The sequence below is a fragment of the Oreochromis aureus genome, linkage group 3, assembly GCF_013358895.1.
Source record: "Oreochromis aureus strain Israel breed Guangdong linkage group 3, ZZ_aureus, whole genome shotgun sequence".
Lineage (NCBI taxonomy): Eukaryota > Metazoa > Chordata > Actinopteri > Cichliformes > Cichlidae > Oreochromis > Oreochromis aureus.
This window is the reverse complement of record NC_052944.1, coordinates 15,470,795-15,498,508: the sequence shown is the minus strand read 5'-3', so window position 1 is coordinate 15,498,508 and position 27,714 is coordinate 15,470,795. Positions and strand designations below refer to the sequence as shown.

Sequence of the window (27,714 nt, the reverse complement as noted above, 5' to 3'; positions counted from 1 at the left end):
GTAGCTCTGCATGATTCATTTTTAATCATCATTTATCTTATGCTGGGCTGTGTTGCTGCCCATTAGCACATGCCCTGTCTGAAAAGAGCTGCTTGAATAGCAGGTGGGTGGAGCTTCTGTGTTATCAGCCGGGGGAATATCTGACCTCATTATTTGGAACTTTGACCATGTCTGGTATGCCCGTCCGGCATTGGAAAACAAGGGAAAGCATCGTGGGTCCCCTTTAAGTTTCAAACAGGTGTTTCTGCTGATGACCTACATGACAATAGTGCTCTTAAGGATTAGCGTATAAAGTATATAAATTCAGAGGGATTTGTTTTGGAAGCAGCTGACACTAAAGAGAACTGGGGTGAAGGTAGAGCGATGTTCAGAGATTCCTGTTACGACATTGGTAGAATCACACTGCTGCCCTTAGCACATCAGTGTGCTTCTACTCTAATGTTGACTCCATCAGTCATACTCTTTAAAGTCTCATGCTATTGTGCCCTTTTTTTTTAAGTATGTAGTCTTCAGTAGAATTTAGTCATTACTTTGTTGTCACCCTTCGCCCCACCCCCCCATCTTTGTTAAAGTTGACTCTGTACAGTTTTATCGTGTGTTCGCTTATTATCTCGAGGATGACTGTAATTGATTGGTAAGTGGCTGAAAGGTTTCCTCCCCTCACACGTCGCAGAAGTAAGCCAGCACTTTTGATATTTAATATCAAAAGATGCTAACCCCGCAGCTGCAGATGCTACTTCATGTTGCACACAACACAGCGCTAACGGCGCTCCATGTTTCTGTGGTACTTTGAGCTTTACAATAACAGTTCAGTCACGGCCAGAAACCTCACAACTGCACGCGCACCTAAGTCTTCTCTCTGTTTTCCATTTGTCTCGTTTCGAAATGTACTCTTTTCTTTGAGTACAGAAACACCTAATGCATCTGCAACTCGCTAAAATTGCTGTCGATGTTCATTCTTGCAGTTTCCATTTTATCTGTCACACATTCAGACCTTTTGTCAAACACATTCAAAGTACCTCAAAGATGCAATCCTCTCCACGAGGTTTGGTGCTACATTCGTGTATCGCCTTCCCTTTACAGATCTGGAACTAAGGCTCATCCTCTCTCCTCTTCCCCCCTCTTTCACCGTTTCCCCTGTTTGCTAACATCCACATGTCCTCTGTCATAAAATGTGGAGATGATTTTTAACCTTTGTTGTCGGCATTGGCTGTCTTTGCTGCTCATTGACTTGTTCCTGGGACAAAATGAACTCTCCTGCTCACTTCTCTCATTCATTTTGCAACCCCCCTCTTCTTCTCTTCAGCTACTATTGAAGCTATTGAGGCTGACGAAGGTAAATGGGTCTGGCTGCCCTCTTCTGTTGCTTCTCATGGCAATAGACAGGGGGCTGTGCTGGGTTTTCATCCATCTCGCTGGTGCTTGAATAGAGTGTGTTGGGTGTTTGGGCTAACAAATTGTGGCATAGTATTAACGGAGAAAAAGAAGTAAGTAAATTAGGAAATCCTGTGGTCACATGTTTGAAAGGGGAATGTCTTTCATAGCACAGATTTTATAATCACAAAGGTCATCTGTGATTTTGAGTGAGTGCAAAGCAAATTACCACTCGCGGTCTTCCTCGGAAATCAGCGCTAGTCTAGGCCACAATCGGTTCATCCACAAAAACTCCTCCGTTAAGGATGTTCTCTGTTAGAAGTTAAAATAATCAGCATGAAATATCAAGATAAAGAGAAAATGCACATTCACACTTAAGTACATAAGTATCATCAGGTCATCTGGCAGCTTTACCAAGCCTTCACCAGATACCAGAGGGATGGACTGGAGCAGCATCCTTAAAGGTCCTGAAAACCTAAAATTTTGAGGGGTTATGTGGCGCACACAAGCCAATAAGATCCTTCGTTTTTTATTCAAAGGAAGCTGCGTCTTGATTAATGTTGAAAAGTGCAATATTGTGCAAAGGTCTTAAGTTGTCCCCCATTTTATATTGTCTTATATTGTTTCCAAGGAGCCAGACTTTGTTGCAATTTTTAAGGTGGTCTGGAGCAATACTTTTCCAGGCACTCCATTTAGAGGCGTGTCTGTTAGTACCGCTGAGCTATGAGTCTTTCAAGTGTAAAAAGACACCCGACTAAAGGGATGAACCAGTGTTGTGTCTACACATAACAGACAACTTATTTAAAAGCCTATTTTAAATAGTATCTTTAGGCACGTTGTTACTAGCAGCCTATCACAGAAACACATGAGATGAGTCTCAGAACTGTTATCCAAACAACTTGGTATGAGCCCTTAAAAAAAAATTGATAAAACTGGACGAAGAAGCGGTAAATCAAGACTTTTGCACAGTATTAGATCTGGCATGAACTTCTCCTGAACAAGCCTTAACTACTTCAGACCAATAGGAGAAGCACAAAGGTTATATCGCCATCATGGATTCTGAATTTGGCCTTTCCCGAAAGCACTGGTGCTAATGTTGTGGTACTGGTACCAGTATTTTTCCACAGCAAATGTGTGCACCAGATCTAGATGAGGCACCATGTAAGTGAAAAATGGCCCAAAGTGTTCTAACCCCACCTTCCTGATTAAGGTTTTCACGACCTTAAAGAGGAAGTAGGTCCTGTAGCGTTATTGGTGGAGTTCACCTTGACAGGATATTGAATATCATTTTGAAGTAACACTTAATTTCCTAATGGAATATATTCCTAATGTTACCAAGGGTAATACTTTATGTGGTAAACTGTACTTCTTCTCTTATCTGGGCATTGAATGAACTTTTCCAGAGGAAGGTACTTCAATGAAATTACTCATCATAGTTTAAATGATTAATGTAATGCTCTTATCATAGTAGACAGCACGCTCCACCTCTGCTCTGCCCTCACACAATGCAATGAAGTCTTGCTATGAAAGCTCTTGATGGTTTTCCCCTTTGAAACAGCTGAAGCAGTTGTGCATTGTTGTTGCTGTTTTATTTATGTAACACCTTCCTTAGAGCTGAATCTGAATTGGTAGACGCTCCACAGGAGGCTTTGAAATCCAAATTGGACGCTCCCTAAAATCTGCTTTACTTGCATCGCCTTTGGCGCAAGAACAACCTCAACTGCGAGCTAAATAGTAGTATGCCAGCTGCTATTTACATTGAAATTGTCCAGTACTTCCTCTTTAGCCCCATAGAGGACAGTCCATTGTAGTGTCCAGACTCTTCTCTGCTTCTCTCTCCATGTGGATCCTCTGTGGCCCTGCTGTGTCGTGTTCTTTCCTCTGAGCTGCTAATAACCTGTGTCTGACCTGTGCTATGCAGCAACACAACTACGCTACCCATCACACCCTCCTCTCCACAATCCCCAATTTGTCCTCTTAAATCAAATCCCCTCCTCCCCTTGTCACACCCCCATTCTAGTAAGAAGAGTTTTCTTATTTACAATCATAGTCTTAATCACCCTCAGTCTGTATGAAAGGTGGAAGTAACAAAATGTTTTTTAAAAAGTGCTGAAATAGAACTCAAGCTGAATATTGGAACGATTCGTTCTTGTAACACTTAAAGTATCCATTGACTTGAATGAAACAGCCTTGAAGTGCTGGTTTTATTCATTTCATTGGTGTTTCTTTGCATATTTAAAGGGTTTTATCTCCATTATTCAGTTTAGTTCACTCAGTTTTGTATCATATTGCGACTTCCACCCATCATAACTTCCAGTCAACCTTCAATTGCTGCATGCTTCAAGCAGACTAAACAAGTCGTTAGCACCCCAAGTTCCTTTGGTAGTGTCTTTGTACGTGAGCTCAGTCTCAACGTGGTTTCTATTTTGTGGAAGTGAATGTCTCAGTGGGCTCCACTCTAGTGTTTCTTTTTCTCCTCCCTTTATTCTTTTCTTGTCTCTTTGATCATTTCTCCCTCTCCCTTTTGTCGTTACAAAAGCTGTGATGTGATGGGGTGACCTGGATGTTTGGGGTCTTCAGGTGTTCCGCGATACGGCTGCGTTGAGATTTTGGTTAATATCCGTCACATTCTTAACTTTTAACATGCACAAATAAGCATGACAAGATGGCCACGAGATGGTCTGCTATTATGGATATTGTTGGCACAGTGAAAACCTGTCGACCCTGATGCCAGGAAGTGCCCTTTGTAGAGTTAGAAGGAATATGTAATCGTTTCATCTGTCAAGCGACATTATCAGATAAGTTATATCCGTGTGTTGTCACATTATTAAATTGTTTAAATACTTTCATATTGCGTTCATGCCTTATTAAACCATTAATTGTTTAAAATGCTGCACAACACATGCTGTTCTCCATGAAAAACACAAACAGTAACAGTGGTTGAAGACTTTGTCTGGCCTCATGAATAGCAAAGATTCTTCTCGCTTCATTCATCTTCAACCCCAAAAAAGTTCAACTTTTAGATTTTTTTATTTCCTGGGTGGAGTTACAAGAGAAGATTCACAACACTCGTGTGTGTCAGTCACAGCTAGCTAGCTCAGCTTAACATCCAGCAAAGCGCTGATGTGCACAAACTCCCAAATATACTGGCTGTGACCTGCCTGGTATCCACTTATAACTCATAGAAATTATCAATAGAAACCAGAAAAAACAATATTTTGTTACTAGCCTGTAAACATTCCTTTGGTAGTCTCCTTTGATTGCCTCGCTTTTGGTTCCACGCTTAAAGGGCGGAAGTTTAACACTTTACAGTTGGTTTCATTTTGTTGTGTTAGCCTCAATCATTCATCCTTGTTTAGTGGCTCCATAGTGTAGTGGTTAACACATTTGCCAAACACGCAAAAGATGCATGGTTCTAGTCAGGCGGAGATTCTCAAACCCCTAGAAGAGTTGTATCAAAAAGGACAGCTGGGGTAGAAATCTGAGGATATCAACACCTTGCAAAGAAGGTAGCAGCCAAAAGAAACTTTGTTTCATGTTACTAAACTAAGCTAACCAGATTTAAAGGGTAGGATTTAAAAAAAAAATCTTCTCATGTGACCCTACCCAAGAAAGCAAGTATGTCTGTTTTCCAAACCTACACATGTGTGTCTGGAGAGATCGACGCCATGCACTTATCATATCAGAGATCGCCTTTAGATATTCAGTTTTCATGGATTAAATGTAACTGAACTAGCCAGCAGCTCATCAGGTGCAGTCTCTGTTGTCATTTTCTCAGTAAAACAACTTTTTTTCTCTCACAATTTCAAGAGCAAAGCAAATATAATCAAATTTGGTGATGCACGGGTGAATGTGAGCGTGATCCCCCCCCCTTTCACCCCCATTCTTTTAATCATTTAAACTCTACCCCCTATAAAATCACTCCTAACTCTCTTTCCCCCCCTCCCTCCCCTTATTTCCTGCATCTCAACAGCAATCAAAGGCTTCTCGCCTCAGCACAAGATCACTAGCTTCGAAGAGGCCAAGGGCCTGGACCGCATCAATGAGAGGATGCCTCCGCGGCGAGACGCCCTGCCTTCTGACGCCAGCCTCAACTCTCTCAACAAGGCCCTGTCCTCGGAGACCAACGGCACAGACGCCAAGGGGAGCACCAGCAGCGGCAGCAACATCCAGTGAAGGCCCAGCAGCAAGGCGCCACCTTGGCCGACGGGGCTGCCTCGCCCCCCAGCCTCATCGCGGCCCGCCACCACAGAAAAGGGGCAGAGGGTGAAGGTGTGGGATGGAGGAGGAGAAGGAGTGTTGGAATGTGGAGGGGGGGAGGCATCTATGGCTCATAACGGGGGGACATCTCACTTGCTAGTCTTTGGATATGCCTTCAAAATATTAGTTCATAGTCAAATCTGCTAAGTTATTGCCAGGTCACATTTCTGAAGGGTCAGGCCGTAACCGCGCTTGACTCACCTCCACACCACAGTATGTCAGAGAGGGAGAGAACGATGGGGGATAGAAAGAGAGAGAGAGATCTTAAAGGTGATTCAGTTTGTTTCCTTTTTCTTTTTTTTTCTTTCTTGAAAGACCCTTGCTCATTTACACCGAAACGGAAAGTCGTTTAACTTCTTACTAACTATCGTACGTTTACAAAAATACAGCACTAAAAAGGACAGAACATGAGATAATGTTTTTAACATATAAGGGTGTACAAACTAAATAAGGACTATTTATTGATAACTTTTTGTTTTGCTACTCTTATAAAATAGCTCTGAAATTAATTAGGCAGTCTTAAAAAAAAAAAGAATGTTGCAATGTTGTGGAAATGCCAAATAATGGAACGTTTTATGGTTTTGTACATATTATGCTTACCTCAGGTTCTTTTGGTGTGTGCTTTGACCTGATTTTTCTGTATAATGGCTAAATAACTCAGTAATGAATACCTATTTTCTTGAGTTTCATAACTGGAATTTACACTTAACCTATCTATCATTTGCAGATATGTTTATTTTTTGTCTCTTTTGGAAGGGGGGAGGGGGGGAGGGTAGATTTATTGTGGCTTGCTGGAAATGAGTGTTATTTTTTTTTCTCTTTTTAAGTATTGCGAACAAAGTAAAAATAGAGAAACTATATTGTGTAAAAAAGAAAAGGAAAAAAAAGAATACAATAAAGTGTCTGCCTATGCATGTTTTATAAAAAAAAAATCAAACAAAAGGAAATAGAACATCTGAAAACTCTGGCTGTGGAGGCCTGTTTTGAAATATATTGCGCTTTAGTGAACATATACTGGAAACGTATAACTGCATACTTTCAATTAACACCATGATGCTCTATGCCTTCTTTTTTTGTAATTGAAGCATTTAATTATCTATGATGGATGAGAAATGAAATTTTTAACCTGCGCTTGTAAGTGCACACAGTCCAATTAAGCATGTTTGACAATTCTTGTGAGGTGTGTGGTTACATGTGGAACTCCAAAATGCATGATTAGCTGTTTGTGTCATATAACAGGTGAATCGGTTTTGTTTTGTTTTTGTAAATGTGCCACAGAAAGTGTAATTTGATTATTATTATTATGACTATTATTTGGACCTCTGCTTTGTATATCAGTTACAGGTTTGATACTGCTCAATACTTTAAGATGAAACGAGGAAAAAAAACTTAGATCTTTTTTAAGAACTGCTTTAAGTGCCCAAGTAATTCACTACACGACATGAAGCCTTGCTTTTGTAATTTAACTTCAAAACTGTTGGCAGATGAGGCATGCACTTGCAACTATGAAAAGTATTTTATATAACTGTTCAATAAAAATGTGCATGAATTTCAACTTGAAATGAACCTGAATCCTCCTGTGTGTGTAGTGAATGTGTGCGTGAGGCCGCGGGTCGGCCTGCATGTCGTCCCGCAGCGGATTTAAAATGCGGTGTGATCAGGTTTGTGTTTTCCAGAGAGATTACAGGAAGCCCACTCATGTTCTGTGTAATTTAAACCTGTGAGGAAAGCAAAGACGGTAGAGGTGTGTTATTTAATTTGCAGCTCAGAGTTAAGGAAGGGAAAAGCGCCTGAAAACCGATAGAAATCATCCTCATGTCATTATATATGGTTTCATATAAGTTCAGTGTCCTCTCAGTGTGACTCTCCTCTACAGCTCCAGTCAAACACAGCTTGGCTCAAAGCGCTGCGGTTTGTAAATAGGAAATTGCTATTTGGCAGTTCTTCAGCAAAGGTGTTTCCTCTTTATCAACCTCAGTGACTTCTTTGATTAAACTCGGGAGGCCAAGCTAAGATTGTATAATCACACTTGTTTGTGAGAACAGGGATCTGCAGCCTTCTTTCTTTTTTTAAATGCATGCAACTGCCACTTTATTAGCTACACCCGAGTTGGACCCTGAGGTGTTGAAAACATTCCTCAGATTGACGTGACAGCATCGCACAGTCTCTGCAGGGGTTTTTTTGGCTGCACATCCATGACGCGACTCTGGTTTGCGCCACATCTCAGAGGTGCTCTGTTGGATTGAGATCTGGTGACTGGAGGCCTTTCGAGTAGAAGGAACTCACTGTCACGTTCAAAAGAAGTTTGAGATGACCTAAAAAGGCAGCCGTCAAAGGATGGGTGCGCTTTAATTAAAGAGATCGACATGGTAAGCAACAGGTAGGCTTGTGGGTTTTAAACAATGAGGAAATTGACACAAAGGGGCCCAAAGTCAATATCTCAAACACATTACAGCACCAGCAACCTGAACTGCTCATACAATCCAGGATGGAGCCATGCTTTTATGCTGTTTATGCCAAATTCTGATCCTTACATGCAAATGCAGCATGAGCTCAAGACTGCACTTTGCAGTTGCAGTTCGTAGCTGATGGGAGTGATGTTCTGCATACCTTTCTTGTAACAAGTGGTTATATACTGGCAACAGTGCTGCCTTCCTGTCAGCTAGAAGAAGCCTGGTCATTCCCCTCTGACCTCTGGAGTCAACAAGACATCTCCACCCAACTGCTAACTGCATATTTTCTCTTTTTTAGGCCACTTTCTGTAAACACTAGAGATGGTTGTGTGGGGAAGTCCCAAACAGCAGTTTCTTAAATACTCATACCAGCCAGCCTGCCAACGACAAACACATTATATTAAACAAACACTTCAATCACTTTTCTTACTCATTCTGATGATTGATTTGAACTCCAGTGAGTCATCGTGACCATGTCAACAGGTCTAAACGCACTGAGCTGCTGCCACGTGATTGGCTGATTACACATTTGTGTTGACGAGGAACTGAATAGGTGTACCGAATGAACACGTACATTAGCTTGCAGTTGAAGTTTACATTTGATTTTGGAAATATCAAGCTTTCTGAAGATGTGTTGGGAAAATATGTTACAGCTACTTCTAATTTATTGTCAGTGGGAAAAAAACCCAATTTCTAATTAGTTAAACAAAACATTTAAGTCATTCTATATTTTGGCTAAGAAGTCCACTTCTCGTGTGCCTAGTATCTCAAGTGTCTTTCTTTTGTCTTTTCAACAGAAATCAAACACAATGTTTAAATGAAAGGAAGTAAACTCTGACATCCTGTTTTTTGGGAGGGCCCAAAAAACAGCAGTTTGGTTTTGTTGGGGGTGGGGGGTAGGGATATGGTAGGAAACAATCTGAGTTTTTTTTTTTTTTTTTTTAATGGTTTTTCAAGTAAAACGTTTCAAGTAAAAGCAGGCAGTGTTCAAAAGTGAAGAACTTATTTCGTCTTTGATTATAACCTCAGTCTGTATAAAAATCCAAACTCATTTTGTGATGCTTTTGCAAAATAAAAGCTGTCTTGATTTCATGCATCGGTCGATGTGTGAATGTGTGTTACCACCAACACGCCTGGACAACAGGTTTTGTGAAGACATTGTTTAACAAACGGTGGAGAATTGCTGGCATCTCTGCAGCTTTGTCATCAGTTCCAGTCATTATTTACCAATCTGATTCTATCTCTCAGTTTATGTGTGTGCGTGATGACTGAACTGTGTAGTATGTTAATGTTTTCCAATGGATTAAGGCTTGCAATGTCACCCCTATCAAAATTTACCACACTTACTTCACCGATTGCCGACTTAACGCACAGCTCTGGCTCGGTGTAACTACTTTTTGAAAGATCTAATCTCATCTGTTTTGTCCGATTCTGCTCCGTTCACTCTCCACGAGGTCTCTCCAATCTCCTTCACCCTCGTTAAGTGGTGTCAGAGCAGGAAAAAATAAGCAATGGGAGTTGCCTTTGCGTTCCACCACATTATAAAAAACTGACATGATTGTTAAATAGACTCGGGATTGAGTGCCTGCCTTGTGTTAGTCTCTACATCCACCCAGTTTACGTCAGGAAGGGAAGCCAGTGTATTTCCTCCCCTTCTCTATCTAAAGGAAGTGCCAAAATAAGCATCAGCAGCGGAGCGCCCAGGCTTGGACACCTTTCACACAGGCCACTCGAAGGGAGACGTTTAAGGAGTTCACAGCTGCAGAATCGCCATGAAGTCCGTCAGGGTTTTTGCTGTCCTGCTTCTAGCATCTGCCAATGTCTTCACACAAGGTAGGGCGATCATTCACACCGGCTGCGGCTTGATCACATGCTGATAGAAGTCTTCAGCACTCTTTAATAGTTAGCAACAACCTTGTTTCTGTGTGGGGACCATTCTGTAGAATGGCTGCCTTCACTGATTTATAGCAGGCTTTGTATCAAGATGACCGCCTCCACAGTTGTGTTCTGCTTTGGTTTGAGCACTGGTTAATGGTGCTTCCCTTTAACCCATGCGTTTCCTCCTTGGTATGTGCAATGATAAAGATCACAGCGATGGTCAAAAGTCACTTACGTTACTTTAAAGACATCCACTCAAACTTTTTGCTTATCCAAGGGAGATAAACTTGGAGCACATTTTTATGTGATTGTGTTTCTATGCCTCCAAATCTTAACGGAAACCTTCAAACTAACAAATCTGACAATTAGTTTCTGATTTTTGGTAAGTTTAATCAAAGCGAGTGAACAGATGTCAGATACGAGTCAGAACCTCTGGGATGAAAAGCACCAGAGTGCCACATGGCTACTGACATGTTGTTTTTTTTTCCTTGTGCAGAAACAAAAGAACTTGGAAGCTTGTCTGTGCCGAGCAGATAGGTGATCTAACAGCAGATAGGAAGTGCGAATCAAACCGCCCCCTCTATCACAGAGACAGCAGATTATTGTCCTGAGCCTGACAGGTCCCAGGTGACAGACAATCTTCTTCCAAGGTTTAAGCGGTAAACAAGCTGGAGGAAACGCCCACGCCTGGGCCATTATAATTATCTGTGTGAGATTTTGTTCCGCGACACATAAGGAAAAGTAATGAAGTGTGGACCTGGTAGGATCCGAAACTCTCTGATGCTGGCAAATCTTTAGCTTTTGATCTTTAAACTTGCTTTGAAATACTTGAGGCTTGACTTGGATTTGTTTACGTGAATTAAAGGACTGAAAAGGCCACGATGCGTTCAAAACAATTTACACATACTTAACATTTCACTTTACCTTGATTTACTTGCACGAACTTAAACAACTCTCTGAATGATCCAACATACCGAAGACTCGCCTCGTACTCTTCCTTTAACGACTCAAAGACCTGATTCGAGACTCGCCTTGAATACTTTAGAGGGAGTCTGGCAGGGAGACTTGATTTTCCTTCCTGACCAGATTCATGAAAAACAGTCTGATCTTTGTGCGGTCAGAGCAGAAACGTCCTGTTAGCCATCAAGCAGCCAGACTGCAGTGAAATGCACTGAATGGATTCGCGGTCGACAGCAGGAAGCTTAACACGGGTCAGGGAGCAACAACTGTATATGTCTGGGACAGGATGCAGCTTCACACTGCTGCGACACTTGGAGCAGAGGATATCCACCTCGACATGCCGTAATCTCCTTCTCTATCTAGGCTTTTCACCCCCTGTCTGACACGTTTGACCCTCGGTCGTCTCAAAAGCTGGCCTTTAAAGTTGCGCCAAACACTCACGATGCAGGACGGCGGTCAGAGCTTGTAAAGCAAGCCCGTGACTCAGTGAGCAAAACTGGGCATAAACATCTTTACAGTTTCAACCAACAATACGCAAGCATAGCACAAATAATAACTTACTGTAATAAGAAAAAAGAAATACTAACCATTTTCTTTCTCGGTTGGGTATTTTTAAGTATAAAGGTTTGTGCACATTAGAAAAGAACAGCAACGATGTCACCTAAGTTTTGTGACTTGTAACGAGCACAGTGTTGAGGGGAGACAAAGAATACCATCGGAAGTCGCTTCAGTCACTTCCGATCAAGGAAGTGACTGAAGCGACTTCCGATGGAACCAAAAAATTCCATTCCCATGAGTAATTATGAGAAATGCGGGGTTACCAAAGCAACCACAACCCAAAATCTTCAACGGAGACCATAGAGGTGGACTATATAAGCTGTAGCCACTGCTGCACCACCCGTGAAACCTCAAGCTGAGCATTTCTGCTGGAGCCATCTTACTGTTTTATAACCTGACGTGACGAGTGCGGGCCTGATCTGATGGTGAAACCAAAGACTGTACATAAAAGATAGACATACCTTCCAGCGTATGCAGAAATACCTTAAACCTGGATCACACAGAACAATCCAACCAAAGAAGGCACTCAGGAACATTATAAGACAGACATGCAGTCAAAGAATCCTGAACTGACATCTGGAAAAATTTCCAAACAGCAGATCTCATGACAGAAATATAACAGCAATCAGCAAAGTTTTCAAGAAAAAAATTAGATTTAGACTTCTGATTCTCTCAGTGTAGTTTTTGGTTTACTGGTATTAAAATTTAATTGAATTTAGATAATCCTTCAAATTCACTACTCAAACTGATTCCCGAGGCAGGTTGGACTTAACCAGCTACTTAACCAAGTGTGGCAACAGTGAAGGTTTTGCAGGGCCCCTGGGTGGAGTCTGCCCCCTACTCTCTCCCATCCTTCCTGTCTACTCTCTGAACTGTCCTGTGAAAATAAAGGCTAAAATGCCAAGAATAAATCTTTCAAACAAAATCAAATTGCTGTTGACAGAAGATTTTCGGTTTTTAGATGCAATGAGTTCAACAGTGAGCTGGTGTTGCTTGTAGATTTTCTCTGGATAGCGTGTTAATCTCTCTTGAAACCTCTCCACAATCACAAATATCTTTAAATAACCACCAAAAGACTTTTATGTGGACCTAATCAAATCATTTTTCTTCACTTCCTTCATAATTTCTTCATACCACGCAGAAAATGAGCCAAACTGACCTCCTATATTATTTTTCCCCCCAGATAATATGAAAGTATTTTCATGTCTCTGTCTTAATCTTTTCACAGAAGAAAACTTAAACATAACCGCAGCACCAACAATAGCACCGGGACCGCCAACAAATCCACCAACAACAACAAATACGACAGCAGTAAAGGCAAGCACAGCAGCACCTCCCTCTCTTCCTACAAATATGACCACATCTCCTCTGGATGGTGAGTGTGTCTTAAAGCCCTCTTCCAAATTTCTTTGCATTTCACTTTGCTTTATTGTTCTGTTTCATGGAATTTACATGCATCTCCTGAGCACGAAAAAGGTTTCTCAAAGCTCACCTTAAAAAACACTTTTAGGACACACCTGTAGATGTACAAGCACGGTTTGTGACCTTACAAATACTCCAGTATGCAGTTTAAAGACATTTAAAATAAGGTGGATTTAATGGTAATAAATAATACAGGGTAGTAAAGGAAAAACCAGGACAAGATGGTGTGCTTTCAAAAACGAGCTAGTTTGGGTTAAAGACTGCTTGTTTATTTTATCGTCAAGCTCCAACAGATTTTCCTACAACCCTTCATTGCATTCTGTTTTCTAGGACACATGCCTAAAGCCAATACTACGTTACCTACTACTGCTGCTGCTGCTGCTACATCCGCATCCACCCAGAATGACTCTTTGACTTCTGAACTAATGAACAAGACAAGCAGTGGAAGTAAGGCTCTGTATGAATTTATATGACATATGTGGTTTGTTGAAGGGTTTCTACATGTGCTTTAGTACAGAGAGGATTTAAATGAACTTCATTTTGTATTCAGAAATAATGTGTAACAATGTATATGGAATGCAGTTTGACATAGATACTTTTAACATATTTCATGAGGTTTTTTCTTTTTTATCAGCTCCCACTAATGTCTCTCAGAGTGAGCATTCTGGCGGCCAAAGCAGAGCAGGTCCAGGTAAGTGTGGCACATGTGAGCTCCTCAGTGATAGGCATAGGTTTCTTCACTTGTTACAAAAATGATGACTATGTTTGAAGCGTTTTTCTTTTTCTTTCTTTGTTTTCTGAACAGATGACACCGATCCTGGCCAGGACTTAGGTACACAAAATATGATCATGCGTTTTTTTTAAAGCATTAAAAACATATCAAACAACTAAAACGGTTTGTTTTTCAAATGAAACAACGCTGCTCTTTACTGTCCACAGGTAGCCCTACTCTTGCCCCAGGTACAGTACTGTTTGTATCGACATGACTGTTTGCCTCCCTCTCTTTCTTTTTCCTTCTGTGCTCTCTTCTCTTATTGATAACCATCCTTCAGCACTTCCTTGTTGAAAATGTTGAAATTAAAAGAAATCCTCAAACGGCTCCACACATTATAATTGAAACCAGAACCAGAGTAAAAAAAATTAACCAAGTTAATTTATGAAATATATAAATAAATAATGAATCTAAATGTGACAGGACAACAAACCACCAATGACTCTCAAAGCAGATCTTCAAGGACAATATCACCTCCCACTAAAAGACCCGCTCAGGAGAACAGTCCCGGTAAGTGATCCTGTGTGCGAGTGAGCTAAACGTGAGGTCACGAATGGACGTTCCAACCGTGTTTAATCAAATCAAAATGTGTGTCGTTGAAAGGTTCTCAGGCGGGCCAAACAAAGGAGAAATCAGCAGGTAACAAAGCTAATCAGTTTGACTTTGCACACCAGGGATGCAGCAGCTGCAGCCTCTCACAGCTGAATCTGTACGGAGGACCAAAGCTGCCAATAAAAATATAGACACTAAATAAATGGTATATGATTAAATGCTAGCAACAAGTAAATGTAGATATTCATTCATTCATTTCATTTTCACTGAGTCATATTGAATGATCTTGATATGTAGCTCTTCTGGTCCTCCATATAATTGACTTATCATCCAGAGATGAACATGAATGAATAGACTGTGAGTATCGTTTGTTGAAAAACCTTGAACTTGAAAGCACAAAAAAGCTTCAGAGCAAAGAAAAAAATGGATAAAGAGTCAAAACAGAAAACTAGTGTCCTACTGGGGATTACACTATCAGCAACACTGCAAGCAATTTGGGATTCCTGATTACATATATCTGATGTGTGGGCAAAAATTCACGGTAATTACTGAGATTAGCATTTGCCCAGCCCACTGACTCTGCCACCTCAGAGGGCTGAATCATTCCACAGCAGGGCTCCAAAACCTTTAAAATATCCCAATAAAATCTTGTTTTAAAAAAGGTCACATATTATGTCGACAGACTTTTGAATTTATTTATTTTGAACTTTTTAATGATTTGGGGGATAAAACTCTGCGCTGCAATGCAGAGTTCATGTTCACGGGCTGGTAGAAGGGCCGTTAAAGGTCGAAAGTCCAAACTGAGTCGTGCTGCAGCTGCTACATCACTGCTCTGCCCTTTGGTTAGACGCTAATGTGGAAGACGCACGTCACACCAGATGGATGCTGATGGCCGTGTCCTTCATGTCCCCCTCCCTCAGATAAAAAGCTGTGGTGGCTTGTGTTGCCCGCCATCCTGGCTGTAGCTGCAATCGCCATCGTCCTCAAATTCAAATCCAAGAAAGTCCACAACCCCACAGGTACATGCTCTGCCAGGACGCCCATGTATGAGTGCTTACACTGGGATTTATCATTTGAAAAATTATTTTAATTCAAACAAGCGTGTGTGCTTATCAATGCCTTCTGTTGTCTTCTGCTGAACAGAAACCGTCGACACTGGAACTGAGAAGTGAGTTTGATATTAAAAGATCAGACAGATTACGCCATTTTCAGGGTGTGTGAAGAAAAGCCAAACATTTATCTCTTTAAAACCCTTCACAGCGCATCTTTCCAGAGAGCTGACAACAGCAAGGATGGCGTCATGCTCCTCGGAGTTAAGTCATCAGGAGGAGAAGAGAATGGTGAGCCGCCTTCCCTCTATTTCCCGCAGCAGGTTGCTCCCAACTTCCCTCTGTTTGCGCATTCTTCCATCACTTGGAGAAACTGTTTCTCCAGACACCGAATTTCAATTATCCCAGGGAAGTGCTAGGCTTTTAATATCCTCATTGTACTGTATGGGGCTTCTGGGGCTTTAGCTGGGCAGCAGAAGGTGTTTCCTGTGATTTCTCGCCCCCCGCCCTCAAACAAGCAGCAGGGCTTGAAAGATAGGGACTTCCTAACATAAACGCAGATTATTTTGGACGCGACCTATTGTGCACTGGGTAAATGTCAGCGTGGCCCCACATGCTACGGAGGCGTGTGCGTGCGCAAAGGCACGAGCACATCCACGGGCGCGCATGTCAAGCATAGTTTGCGCACACACCCTAAGTTAACCTGCTATAAAACACAAGCTGGCCAACGAATGCAATGCCTTCCTTCCCAGTCAGGCCTGGATGCCTTGGCAGGGAAATGGAATAAGGCTTCAGGAATTCTGATGAGGAAAAAAAGAAGGGTTTGTTTTGTTGCAGGCTGCTGGAGTGGAGCTTTAAATCAGCAAACGCATTCCCACCAAACACAATAAGATGAAAATCATAATTTAACGGCCCTTTTGACTTTTCAGGTTGGAAAATCAGTTTGATGAATTGCTCCTGCTCTTTTGTGTGTTTCAGCTGAAGCCAGATAAGAAGAGTCACCATCGTCGCCCACACACTAATGGTCTGAGAAAGCTGTTTCGATCCTAGGTCTCCTTTTTTTTAAGCTGTAATGAAATATTTTAATTTTTTTTTAATAAAAGAGGCTTTCAAGTGTGATTCTGTATGCGGAGAGCAGTTTTATGAAGTAGGGCGTGTGACTGCGATGATAAATCTTAAAACAAATGAACTTGATCTCAAAAGTAAGGACTGCAAAGCTCATCTAAAGAAGCTGACCCGCCACCTATTAAATGACAATGGTGACTTATTATTTATGCAGCCTTTATTTGCATCCGGTGCAAACTACTGCCGCAACCATGTTTCCTGTGTAGTGACCCCAGATCCTTCACATTAGTCTTATCATAAGCTTTATAACTCTGTAATCATCCTTTCGTTACGTTCTTACCTGCCATTTACTTTTTACTTGCCTTAAGCCATTTTGCTGATTATGTAGGTTTGGGGTTTGTTTGATGTGCGCTCCATATTTGCTGTTAGGACGACTTGTTTGCGCGTGTAACTCAGCTCACATAGGAATTTGCTGCAACTGAGGGTCTGTTAAATGTTTTTGTGGGTTTTTTCTACAAATGTTGCACCAAAGCACACATAACTAAAGCAGATGCAAAAGGCTGTTTGGATTTATAGACACTGGAACTGCTTTATGCTTTGTGGCTGGACTTTGTCATCATCAATTTCCTCAATAAATCACTAGAAAATGTCTTTTTTGTGCTGCCCTGTTTTTTAACATATGTATACATATGCATCTTCTGATAGATCTGAAATAGCATATAGGAGATGTTCTAAATGGATAATTAAATCATTAAAATAAATTAAAAGTTCTAATTTATATACATATCTGCAGGGTTTATTGTATTTGATTGCGGTTCTTTGTGAGCTAGCTGCAAGGACACCAATGGTGTGAGTTGAGTGATTCACCACTAGAGGGAGACAACAGGTAACTCAAGAATGAAAGGGCAAAGAAATGTTCTTGGCGCTGCTTCATAAGCTGCTGTTTATTGCAGCCAGGTTCTAAAAGGGTTGTTGACAGTGGAGTGAGATATAAGCAACGAGTGTCAAACTCTCTCAAGGATTGGGCAAGGATTGCCCACCACACACACCTCTCAGCTTCTTCATATCATTATCCTGCAGTGCGTAACAAATAAGTTCAACAGCCTCCCTGCCAGGTGGTGTTTTGAGTATAAAACATCAGAAATAAAATCTCTCATGACCTCCATTTTGCTCTGATTCACACACTGCCCTGTTAGGTCTGACCGTGGCCTTCGTAAAATGAGACCGGGTGACAGCTTGGACTGTGGGCACGTTTCCATCAAAGACACAGCGAGCAGGTTGGCAGAAGACCCTCCACACACAAATAAAATGCGCTAACAGCTGTGGCCGGGGCTGTGACATTCAGGGCATCATGGCGAGCTTTCTTCGCCATCTCCCTCTCCTGCTCAGAGTGTTTGTCACCCCTTTTCGACCCCTTCTCCTCTCTTGACTCTAAATAATCAATATGTATCTTTACCTTTGATTTTCTCCCACATGCTTTTGTTCCTGTTGCTTACAAACCTGAATCCTTCTGTCTTTTTACATTTTAAGGCACAAGTCTTCTTAACTAAAAGTGCATGCTTCGCAGAATAAAAGGAGATCATCAGAGTCTGAATATGTCAAAGTAATCCTGTACTCTGGGATAAAAATATGGAGTCAGAAATGAGCATAGCGGGCCTTCTGCCATTTGAAACATTCACATGAAAGTTGAGTCATTTTATTTTAATAGCACATTTAAAAACAGCAGCTTTACAGTCGATGCATTTAGAGGGGACAGTAAAACAGTGCATCTGAGGAAGTAACTGGCGAGGATTACAAAAACGGATGAATAAACTATCAACGCATCAAAGATTGTTAAAAGCTGTAAAAGTTTTTAAGAAAAGGTCTTTACATCAGCTGTGGGACACGATCTGAGCTGAAATGGGAGATTCCTCTAAATCTGGGGGCAGACAGCTTTAAATCCGAGAAATGAATAAAGAAGTCTGACAGGAGCAGTTGTGATAATGACCTAAGTGACCTGGGGCAGAGTACAGTGCAAGCAGATCAGAAATGTAAACCACTAAAGGCTTTAAAAGGCTAGGAAGGGAGCGATGCGCTTTCTTTTCTTAGCAGCTGTTAAAAACCAAGCTGCTGGATTTTGGATCGTTTGAAGTTGTGAAATAGTTGAATGGGTGTCAGCCCCGGACACAGCGCTTCACAGATGACCAGCCAACAAGTTACAAAACCATGGAGTGGGGATAAAACTGTACTTTTTTAATATTGCTGAGATGTAAACGATACCTTTCAGAACATTTTTCATTTGTTAATTAAAACAGTTCAAGCTGCCTGTGAAAACAGAGATTTTGAGCTCACAGCGCGACACATTAAAGCCTTTTATGTTTGAATTTCTAAAGTGATAAATTAAAGCCTTCGTGACCCACAGACTTTAAAGAATAGGTTTAACTTTTTTCTGTGTGTATGTGTGTAAGTCATTTTTTAAATGTACAGTACCGTGCAAAAGTCTTGAACCACCCCCTAATTTCTTTATATTTTGCTTCCAAGGAGCCAAACTTTCAGTATTGAGTCTTTAAGACCACTTTTTAAGAGTTGTTAACTGGATACTGGCTGCTTTTTCACTCATTTTCAGTCCAGTGCTTGTACCTGACTATTTTCAGAGGAATGCTTTGTTTGTTAAGCCACTTCACACCCACCAATGAATCATTCAGACATAAAAAGGCACCTAACTCAAGGGATGAACCAGTGCTGTGTAACAGACCAATTTTTAATTGTATCTTTAGTCACTTTGTTACTATCAGCCTGCCTCTAAAACACACAATTTGTTCAGAACTATTCCTGAAGACAAAAACTCTGTCTTTGGCTTATATACTTGCAATTTCCATGTATAGTTGCCTGTTTGTCAAACAAACACATTTATTGGTCTTTTTCATTTCCTCCATCTGCTCATGTGTCAAAGACGTTGCTAAACTATAAGATATGTAAGAGCACGTTAAAGAAGAATTTATCTGAGTAAGTTATAACTACTTGCTCTGCTGTGCTGTCACATTATGACAACTGTTTCCTTAGAGGATCTCAGCAGACAACCAGCAAAACGCAGCTACACACCGATATGAACCCCGGCACATGCAACCTGCTTTCTCCTGAAATGCAACTCAGCAAAAAGCTTCTTGTTATTCACTTTCCTAGAGGGGGCAACGAGGTGCACGTTTTACTGGATGGAGGCGAGTCCCAGATCGGCATACCACGTGTCCTCAAGGGGATAAGAGAAGGCTCATCTGAACCAGAATGGATTAGTAACCCAAGACCCGACACGTTTCATCTTTTGCTTCATTCAGGGAAACAGGAGTTGGGGAAAAATTATCAAGCAGATTCGGATTTGACTCGACTTACTGACGGGGGGTTAAGGTCAAACGCAGCAGTGCCTCATATTACGGGCCTGCTCTCAGCTGTTTCAGTGGAGCAGATGTTTGACGCACAAAGCAAAACGAGCAGAAGTGGGTTTGATCTTACGCAGACGTGCAAACGCACTGCACCTCCTGAACTCAGGCAAAATGTTACTACACACTTGTTAACAACGGCCACAAATGCATTCAAACTACTTGCACAGTATTTTAAAAATGCTTGTGTTGTAGACACTGCATGAATCAGTTTGCTGCTCCATTTTCGCCCAGGCTACTGCAACTAACTCACACTGCTGCAAATTACGACAACACCTGCAAGATAAGAGCCAGAGCTTTGCAGGGCAGGTCTCGGACACAGTGTCTGGAAGAAATCACACACGGTGTCCTCTTCATGGCAGATTTTCAATATGTCATGCAGCTGACACTCGAGATGATAGTTTTTAGAATATAGAAGTGTCTAAATTATTTTAAACTTTACTCGATGACCTGAATAAATATCTTGTCAAAGGAATCTCTTCTTGCTTGTAAATTTTAATTGCAGGGTGTAAAATGTTGATTGCTGGCTTTGAAACGATTAGATACGGAGTTTTATGTGCTGGACTGTGCCCTAATACAGATGATGTTAAGAGGCACTGCATAAGAGCTGGGAAATTATTTTACTTCTACTTGTAATCTACCTAAAGTACAAGTACTCCTTATTCAGAGCCCCTGACCCACTTCTACCCTTTAGACAGCTACTACGACCTTGTATATTTTTCATAAATGTCAGTCCAAACCTCATTACCACCGCCTCCATAATCACAGCTCTTTCTGTCCTTGCTGTGTTTCTCTGCACAAAAGTTTAACTTTACCAAAGTCCTTCCTTACCTAACACTTGTCAGTATATTTCTGCATCTACAAAAGCAGCAACATTAAAGAATGTGACTTTTTTTCCAGGGCATATCTAGTTCCCCCCATGTGACCGGTGGAAAACGCTTGGTCTCGCCGTCTCTCCCTCGCCCACTGGATTCCATTACCCTTTAGCCAGCAGAGCTGCTGGGGGTAAGAGGGTCAGATCCAATTACTGGGAGAAAAACTCTGTTGAGACTGTGAGTGGTGAGAGATAAACCGCTGATGAACTGAACAACTGTGCTCGCCGCGTTTCCTGCCAAATGTATACACACAATACAGTAAGACAAGACATTTTTGGCTCAGCGGCTCTATAGTCAAAGGGCTTCCTCTTGCCTCACATTCCTGAAATTCACATTTTGATCTGGTTTAAAAGAATATCTGGGGAAATGTTTGCACACTTTACTCATAACTGTACTTTTGGGAAGTGAAACCCACTCAGACTTCATCTACTGATCTTCTGTGTTGGGATGAAGGTCTTTCATACGGCAGTGTGTCCTTTTGATGAGGACATTGTGCACTCTGTGTTTGGGGTGAGGTTTACAAAAAAATGCATTTGACATGAAACCAAGGGACTTATTTTCAGCTTTTGACTCAAATTTTCAAGCTAGTACTGTTGTATCAATACAGCCAATAAAAAAAAGTTACATTTCTGTTAAAAAATGCTGTTTTTAAAGGGCCCACATGAGAATCTGGGACTGTTGTGGAGGGCCACCATAATAAGTTCACAAAGAGATAAACTTGATACTGAACAGTAATGAGTTCAGCTTATTGGTGCAGTCCCAGTCTATCATGTGACACCTTGTGAGTATTAATTAACCACCCCTTCTTTAAAGTGTGTAGTTTAACATTTTTTTTCATGTGTTTACTTTTTCCTTTATTCGTTTACCTTATTGATTACAAAAAAATATTTTGCGTTTTCTGATCAAACAGCACTATGAAAACTCACGTGGCTTGGTTACAGGCTTAAACATAGCTCGAGGTCTCTCTCTATAATAATAATGAAACAGTCATAGATAGCTTATTAACATTTGCTGGTGAGCCATAATCTACCAAACAAGTGGCTGAAGTGTTGAATGCATATTAAAACACGTTTCGGGCGAAGTTAACGCTTTACAAACCTTCTTTAAAACGAATACAAAAACGTTACGGTGTATTTTCTTGCCCACGTAGCAACACAAGAAATCCCCCCCAAGTATTGGTCAATGAATTAATTTAAATGCTATTTTGTAGCCAATCGGAAAGGAACTGTGTCCCGCGTTCAGTGCCTGATTGGTCAAGCCCTCTGGTCAGCTGAGTAGACGAAGGTATAAATAACCCCCAGAAGTTTCACCCCGTTACAGTACGTTTGACTGTCAGTGTGTGTGTTTGTATATGTGTGTGTGCGCGAATTTATTCATGAGGAACCGTCTAAACTAAGTTATTTTGTATTAAATAATATTTAAGGTGAGTTGTTTAATGCTGCGAATGAGTGTCTTTTAAGCTAGCGGTTAAGAATGGAGAGGTTTAATTAGTTATTTGTTTAGGTTTTTTACGGCTTTTTATCGTTAAGGGCTACATTTTGAAAGTTTTAGCATCCTGAGGTAGCTACCTCAGTTAGCCACTTGTTTAATTATAGCTCAAACCATCCGCTTGGACTGACACAATGACGCTACCACGTCTATTTTCAGGCAGCTTTTCTAAAACCACGGGAAAACGGCCGACTCCAGGAGAAACAGGCTATCACCATGGTTGCTACGAGCACGTTAAAGCCCAAAAGCAGCGAGTGTGTTTCAGAATTGGCGGATAGAAGATATGACCACGGTTGCATTGATGCAGGTGAGCTTACTAGTGTTTTCTTTTTGTTTGTGTAGCTAACCTGCTAGATGCTGGATACTTCTAGTTGTGCGCTTGTTTATCCCTGTGTGGTGCATGGCTGCAGCAGTGGGGAGGAGGAGGGGGCGGGTACAGATGAAGTCATCCCTTCAGTTTGTCTGCTAAACAGCAGCCCACGATTAAAGGCAAATCTGAGGCTGTCTTTCTCTGCACATTGCTACAAGATTGTGCTGCAGAAACATGATATTTTGTGGGTGTGCAGCTCAGACTCTTGAGATGGTATTTCTTTTTTAAGGGACTGTTGACACATTCGCACAAGGCAGCTGAAAAGCATACAAACACAGACCCATGCCTTCAGTCATTGGTGGAGTTGAAATCTTGAGATTTGTCCCAGTTGACCTCATAAAATACCTTTCAATTTTACTGCAGCTGATATGATTAAGTCAGGATTATCCGACCTTTAAATGTTTATCTTGCCTTGTTTTCCCAGGACTGGACTTCTGGGATCACTGCTTAGATGAGCCCCAGAGGGCTGCAGATGCCACTGAGGACAGAACCTGTCAGCAGCTGGCAAAGATGTTTGAAAACTGCCTTTCGCGGGCTAAGAAGACAACGCTACACTGCTCCTCTGTGCTGGTACCAGAGAAGCTAACGCGGAGAATAGCTCGTGAAGTCCTGCGGCTGGCATCTTGCGAGCCCTGCGGCCTTCGCGGCTCTGTTCTGTACGTCCACCTGGAGCTGGACAAGGGATGCAAGCAGCTCGAACGCATCGTGTACGATGCCACCGTGGTGCCTACATTTGAGCTGACTCTTGTTTTTAAGCAGGATGGCACCGCCTGGCCCAGCCTGCGGGACTTTCTTTTTATGGGAACCTGCTTTGCGCCGACCTTTAGGCACGCACTTAAACTGAGTCCAGGTTTTCGTCTCGTTAAGAAAAAACTGTACTCCTCCTCGGCAGGTACCGTGATTGAGGAGTGCTGAACTTTTGTAGGGATTGGGGATTTGGATATTGGGTTTGTTGTTGGGAATTGCACTTCTGCCCAAATGTAAATGACACTTGAGTGGTGTCACGTTTTCTACAGTGTTTTTGTACATCGCAGTGTTAACTATTAGCCAGTCAGCTTTGGATGTAAAGTCAGAAGCTTGTGCATCAGAAAGCCTGATTGTTCTGATTCAAGTCCTTTTTTTTTTAATCAGTAAAATTGTAATGTTCTTGTTGTTTGTGTGTTTTATAACATGCGTTGCTCAAACACCATTTGAAGTTGTACTTTTTGCAGACGAATGTAAACCTATCCCAAAGTGTGAGAGGGACATACTGTCGGGTACACTTTTCTTAAAGACACTAGACACTTTCTTGAGGCATCTGTGTGTTTCCAGATACGTTGAACGCTCAGCCACAGCGAGCACACACAGGGCTGAATAAGAGTCTGACATTTAGTCTGTTGGGGGCCATATTCTGGTTGTGTGATGCTGTATTTAGGGCTGCGATTGTTTTTAAGACTATGTCTTGCGTAGATGCTGCTGTCATGGTGTGGGTCTTCCCACACTATAGGGGAATATGTGGATGCCTTAAATCTCATGCACATTTTTTTTCACACAGCTATGTCACAGCTGCGTCTCTTTGTAAATGTTTTATTGCATTTTTATTTTTTTACCCCCCCTCTTCCGCCTGATGCACCTTTTCAATGCAGAGACTTTATAAATTATTAAAGAATGGTTCGCCCAAGTGATGTGTATTTGTTTTAATAATTAACTTGTTAAAAAAAAATCCCAAGTCCCCCTCCCCCTTTTATTTTTTAACTTTCCATTGTTTTTCAAATTTGATGTTGAAACAAACTGAGTTGTCTGTTTGGACAATAAAATCACTTTAATGTTCATTTTTGATTCCATGTGTGCTCTTTTCTCCATTCTTATATTGCCATGGATACCCTGTCATGGCAAAGCCTGCTAAATGGGGATAATGCACCTTTTAGACAGAGCAACAGGCGTTACAAGATCTTGACAAGAATGTGGCACTTACTTCCTCCATCCTGCCTGTGACATCAATCTTAAGTTTAAATTAAAAGCTGTTTGCAATTGTTTGTAAGTGAATAGGTGCATAGGAATAACCAAACCTTTGTTATTCAGTTGTGCATTTCCAAGTATTAACGATGACGCACGCTATCACAGCTCTCAATACTGTTGTAGAAGTCTTTGTGCTTAAGTTTAATAAGATATTGATCCTTAAAAGCTTAAAAATGTAATTTGTTCTGCAGGTTTGCACATGCCACTCTCCTGACTGCTCATAAAGCTCACTGGCTGCTGCTGTGTGTACCTGCAGTGTTTGTGTGACATTTCTCTCATTGTCTTGAATGGTTGGGATTTTAAGAAACTTGTGAGAAATCCGAGTGAGATGAGCAAAAGATTATGAGACTCGTGCATGACAAGATTCTTCCCAGTTTTGCTTTAATAATCAATTACTGTCATAATTGTTTTTTACATTTGTGCAAAAGTTTACAAGTTATGGCAACACGCCGGTCATGCTCAAGTGGCGAAACAGGCCGCAGGGGTTACAGCAGGTTAATGGCAGAGTCACATGATGTTGTGCAAGATGCACTGCATACAGTCCTTGTGCAGGACAATGAAGCTCTGATCGTCTGGTTGGCGTCACACGTAACAACCTCTGATCCCGTTGCTTTGCTGTGCTAATGTGGGTCAGCAGCGCAGATCTGAACTGCGAAGCCCATAAACACAAAAGATCCACAAAGAATATGTGCTATACTGTTCATCGCTATGTTTAATATTTCTATATATACACTATCAATCACAGGTTTGGACACACTTTGTCATTTAATTGTTCTTCTTTATTTTTTTTACCCTATTTTTTATGTAGCAAAGAAAATAACTCTAAATATGTTTTTGATGTCTTCAGTGAGAATCTACAATGTAAATAGTCATGAAAATAAAGGTGTCCAAATTTTAGACTGATAGTGTACTACACTTGATTATTCATGGCCGGAAAAAACAGGTTAAATTGAAGCCCAAGTTACAGTCTAATTTCCTCCTGTCCCCATTGTTATATAGATTTACTTTAGGCCTTCTCATTCCACCTACTACATCTTACAAGGATCTTTGTCAATAAGTCCCTTGCAACATTAGCATTTGCCCCTGATTTATGGTCCTTGTCCATGAAAAGGCAGAGTTGGCAAATCCTCCTACTGAGGGAGGCTTTGCCATAACATCTTGCCTCATGGAAAAGTACTGAGGCCCTTGTCATGCTGCTGCAACCAAAAAAGAAAAAAAGGAAAATCTTAGCTGCACTGTACTGGCTTGGCAACTCATTTGCTGAAGCTAGTAAATCTGCTTGTGGTGCTCGATATCCTCAGTGTCAACATGATTCATCTCAGCCCTGCTCAGCGTGAGTTACATCGACGGTTGTGAAAGGGGTCTTTTACCGCCACAGCTGTGGAGTCGATCACACCGATCAGACGGATGCATACTGCTTACCCTGCACAAACAGCCTACAGATGTTTATCGACTTTTGATGCCTCTCCATCCCCACGGGCTTATCCGAGTTACCGGATAGGCCTATTTGTTCCTGACTCCTGAGAGATGAGCTGGGCTTGATTCCATGTTTCCTCCTGACCCGTAGAGCAAGGTCTTTCTGGGAAGATGGAAATCTGATGAACTTACTAAAAGGAGAATGCATGCCACTCTGGGACCCGGGGTTATCTTGTAATGCAGATATGTTTATCTGATTGTTTGTTTATGTTCTAAGTAAACAATACCTTTTCCCCATTGCCTCATCATCTTTTGGGTATATCAGTTCACAAGCAGACATAGCATAAACATAGAAAAAAAAACCCAACCAAACAAAAAAACAGGAGGCCCTTCTTACATTGGTCAGTATCCCCATTTGGAATTAGGTAATAAGTGATTTTGGATCAGCTGCCCTGTGATGCTGCAATCTTTATCTCACACCAGGAAACAATAAAATTCTTAAATGTTAGACGATAAAACTTTATTTGAAAAAACTTTATGTTCAGCTTTGTTTGCACAGAAGAGAAAAAATGAGCCCTCCATCCGAAGAAAGAAGAAGAACGTGTTAGGTGGTTGGGTTGAGTGTTCAAGCTCATGTTTACGAGTTTCATCACATGATGTTTGGGTATCAAAATACATATCTTTAAAACACTTGACTCTTGCTGCCATTGGAGCAGGCAGCATGTGATGTTCAAGAGGGAGATGTTAAATCTGCTTTGCAAAGTTTCAGTAGCTGTAGGATGTGCTGTGCCGAGCTTAATTTAGCCTTAAAAGTAAGAAGATAGTACGGTGACTGTGGAAAAACACCAACGTTTGCAGCGCTTTCTTTTTGGATTAAAAGTAGACGTTTCTTATCAGCACTGTGTGGCATGAGATATGTTTATTTAGTACGAGTCCCGCCTAGTGTAATATCCTAATCATCTTTTTCTGAAGTATCCGAGGGGGTTGTAAATTTAAGAAATTATCAATCCATGACACAGTATCAAATGTAGGATGACGTGAAGACTCCAGCGACAGTTTCCCTAATACTTAAACTGTCTTCACATCATCAGATCTTTGTCTTCTCCATGCACCTTGGAAGTAGGTGAAGTTGTGCCATAAAAATTTATTGGACATGTAACGTAGATCTAAATGTAGAAAAGTAATTTTAACTTTTAGAAGGACAGTATGTATGGTAGGACCGATTTGATGGATTGCATTACAATGAATGCATTTCTGTTTTGGGTTATTTTATGCTCACATTTGCTCCATTGCCATGAGTCTGTAACACTCCTTCCACAAATACATGAAGGTGCTTATGAGCTGCAGCTGAACTATTGAATATGTGTGGAAAGCTTAGCCTCTGAATGATGTTAAACAGGTTATAAATACGTGATTTACAATTTGTACCTCGAGGGTGTAATAAACTGTAATGAACGTACAGGTAGTACCTTCCCAAGAATGTGACGTCATATTTCCTTCCTACTGAGATATTTGATATTTAGTTGTGCAAGGTGCATTATTTTGAGTAGTGAGTGAACCGAGATTTTAAATAAACTCTTATGACTGGTCTTGGACGTAATGAAATAGCCCCTGCAGGCGCATGATGCACAAGTTTAATAGCAGTGCAGGACTAAAAGAAATGGGTATTTTGAGATGTTGCTATGCTATTTTCAGTATGCGGACTGTTATATGAGTGTCACTACAGTGTTTATGTGGCTGCTGTGTGTGACCTTTGTAGGACACTGCCTCTGGAAGGTTTGGAGATGACAGCTCCTCCATAACTAATGAAC

At 41.3% G+C, this 27,714-nt stretch overlaps 3 protein-coding genes across 3 annotated transcripts in view; all 3 read left to right on the top strand.

Moving 5' to 3' along the window:
- Nucleotides 1–7,196, top strand: part of LOC116317864 (serine/threonine-protein phosphatase 2B catalytic subunit alpha isoform) — a 64,878-nt gene extending 57,682 nt beyond the window's left edge. Inside the window, exon 13 of the mRNA XM_031736763.2 lies at nt 5,348–7,196. Within this exon, the coding sequence (XP_031592623.1) occupies nt 5,348–5,550 (203 nt within the window). The 3' untranslated portion in view covers nt 5,551–7,196. The remainder of the gene's footprint in view (nt 1–5,347) is intronic.
- Nucleotides 7,197–9,693: 2,497 nt separating this feature from the next.
- On the top strand, nt 9,694–16,994 carry LOC116317895 (leucine-rich repeat extensin-like protein 5). The gene is made up of 12 exons (XM_031736809.2): nt 9,694–9,920; nt 12,712–12,858; nt 13,236–13,352; nt 13,540–13,596; nt 13,711–13,737; nt 13,845–13,865; nt 14,101–14,187; nt 14,281–14,316; nt 15,150–15,248; nt 15,373–15,397; nt 15,490–15,569; nt 16,257–16,994. The coding sequence occupies exons 1-12, from the start codon at nt 9,860–9,862 to the stop codon at nt 16,268–16,270; spliced, it is 771 nt and encodes a 256-aa protein (XP_031592669.1). The 5' UTR covers nt 9,694–9,859; the 3' UTR covers nt 16,271–16,994.
- A 4,906-nt stretch (nt 16,995–21,900) lies between these two features.
- LOC116317889 (DNA damage-inducible transcript 4-like protein) lies at nt 21,901–24,300 on the top strand. Its single transcript, XM_031736800.2, has 3 exons — nt 21,901–22,054; nt 22,279–22,426; nt 22,914–24,300. Exons 2-3 carry the CDS (start codon nt 22,336–22,338, stop codon nt 23,402–23,404), a joined length of 582 nt encoding a protein of 193 aa, XP_031592660.1. The 5' UTR covers nt 21,901–22,054; nt 22,279–22,335; the 3' UTR covers nt 23,405–24,300.
- The last annotated feature ends 3,414 nt before the right edge of the window (nt 24,301–27,714 follow it).

Excerpts from the sequence above, each read along its gene's own strand:
- LOC116317895 (XM_031736809.2), top strand. The coding sequence starts at position 9,860 with ATGAAGTCCGTCAGGGTTTTTGCTGTCCTGCTTCTAGCATCTGCCAAT. Across the intron at positions 13,597-13,710 it reads CCAAAGCAGAGCAGGTCCAG|ATGACACCGATCCTGGCCAG; the intron begins GTAAGTGTGGCA and ends TTTTCTGAACAG. Across the intron at positions 15,398-15,489 it reads GTCGACACTGGAACTGAGAA|CGCATCTTTCCAGAGAGCTG; the intron begins GTGAGTTTGATA and ends AACCCTTCACAG.
- LOC116317889 (XM_031736800.2), top strand. The coding sequence starts at position 22,336 with ATGGTTGCTACGAGCACGTTAAAGCCCAAAAGCAGCGAGTGTGTTTCA. Across the intron at positions 22,427-22,913 it reads CCACGGTTGCATTGATGCAG|GACTGGACTTCTGGGATCAC; the intron begins GTGAGCTTACTA and ends TTGTTTTCCCAG.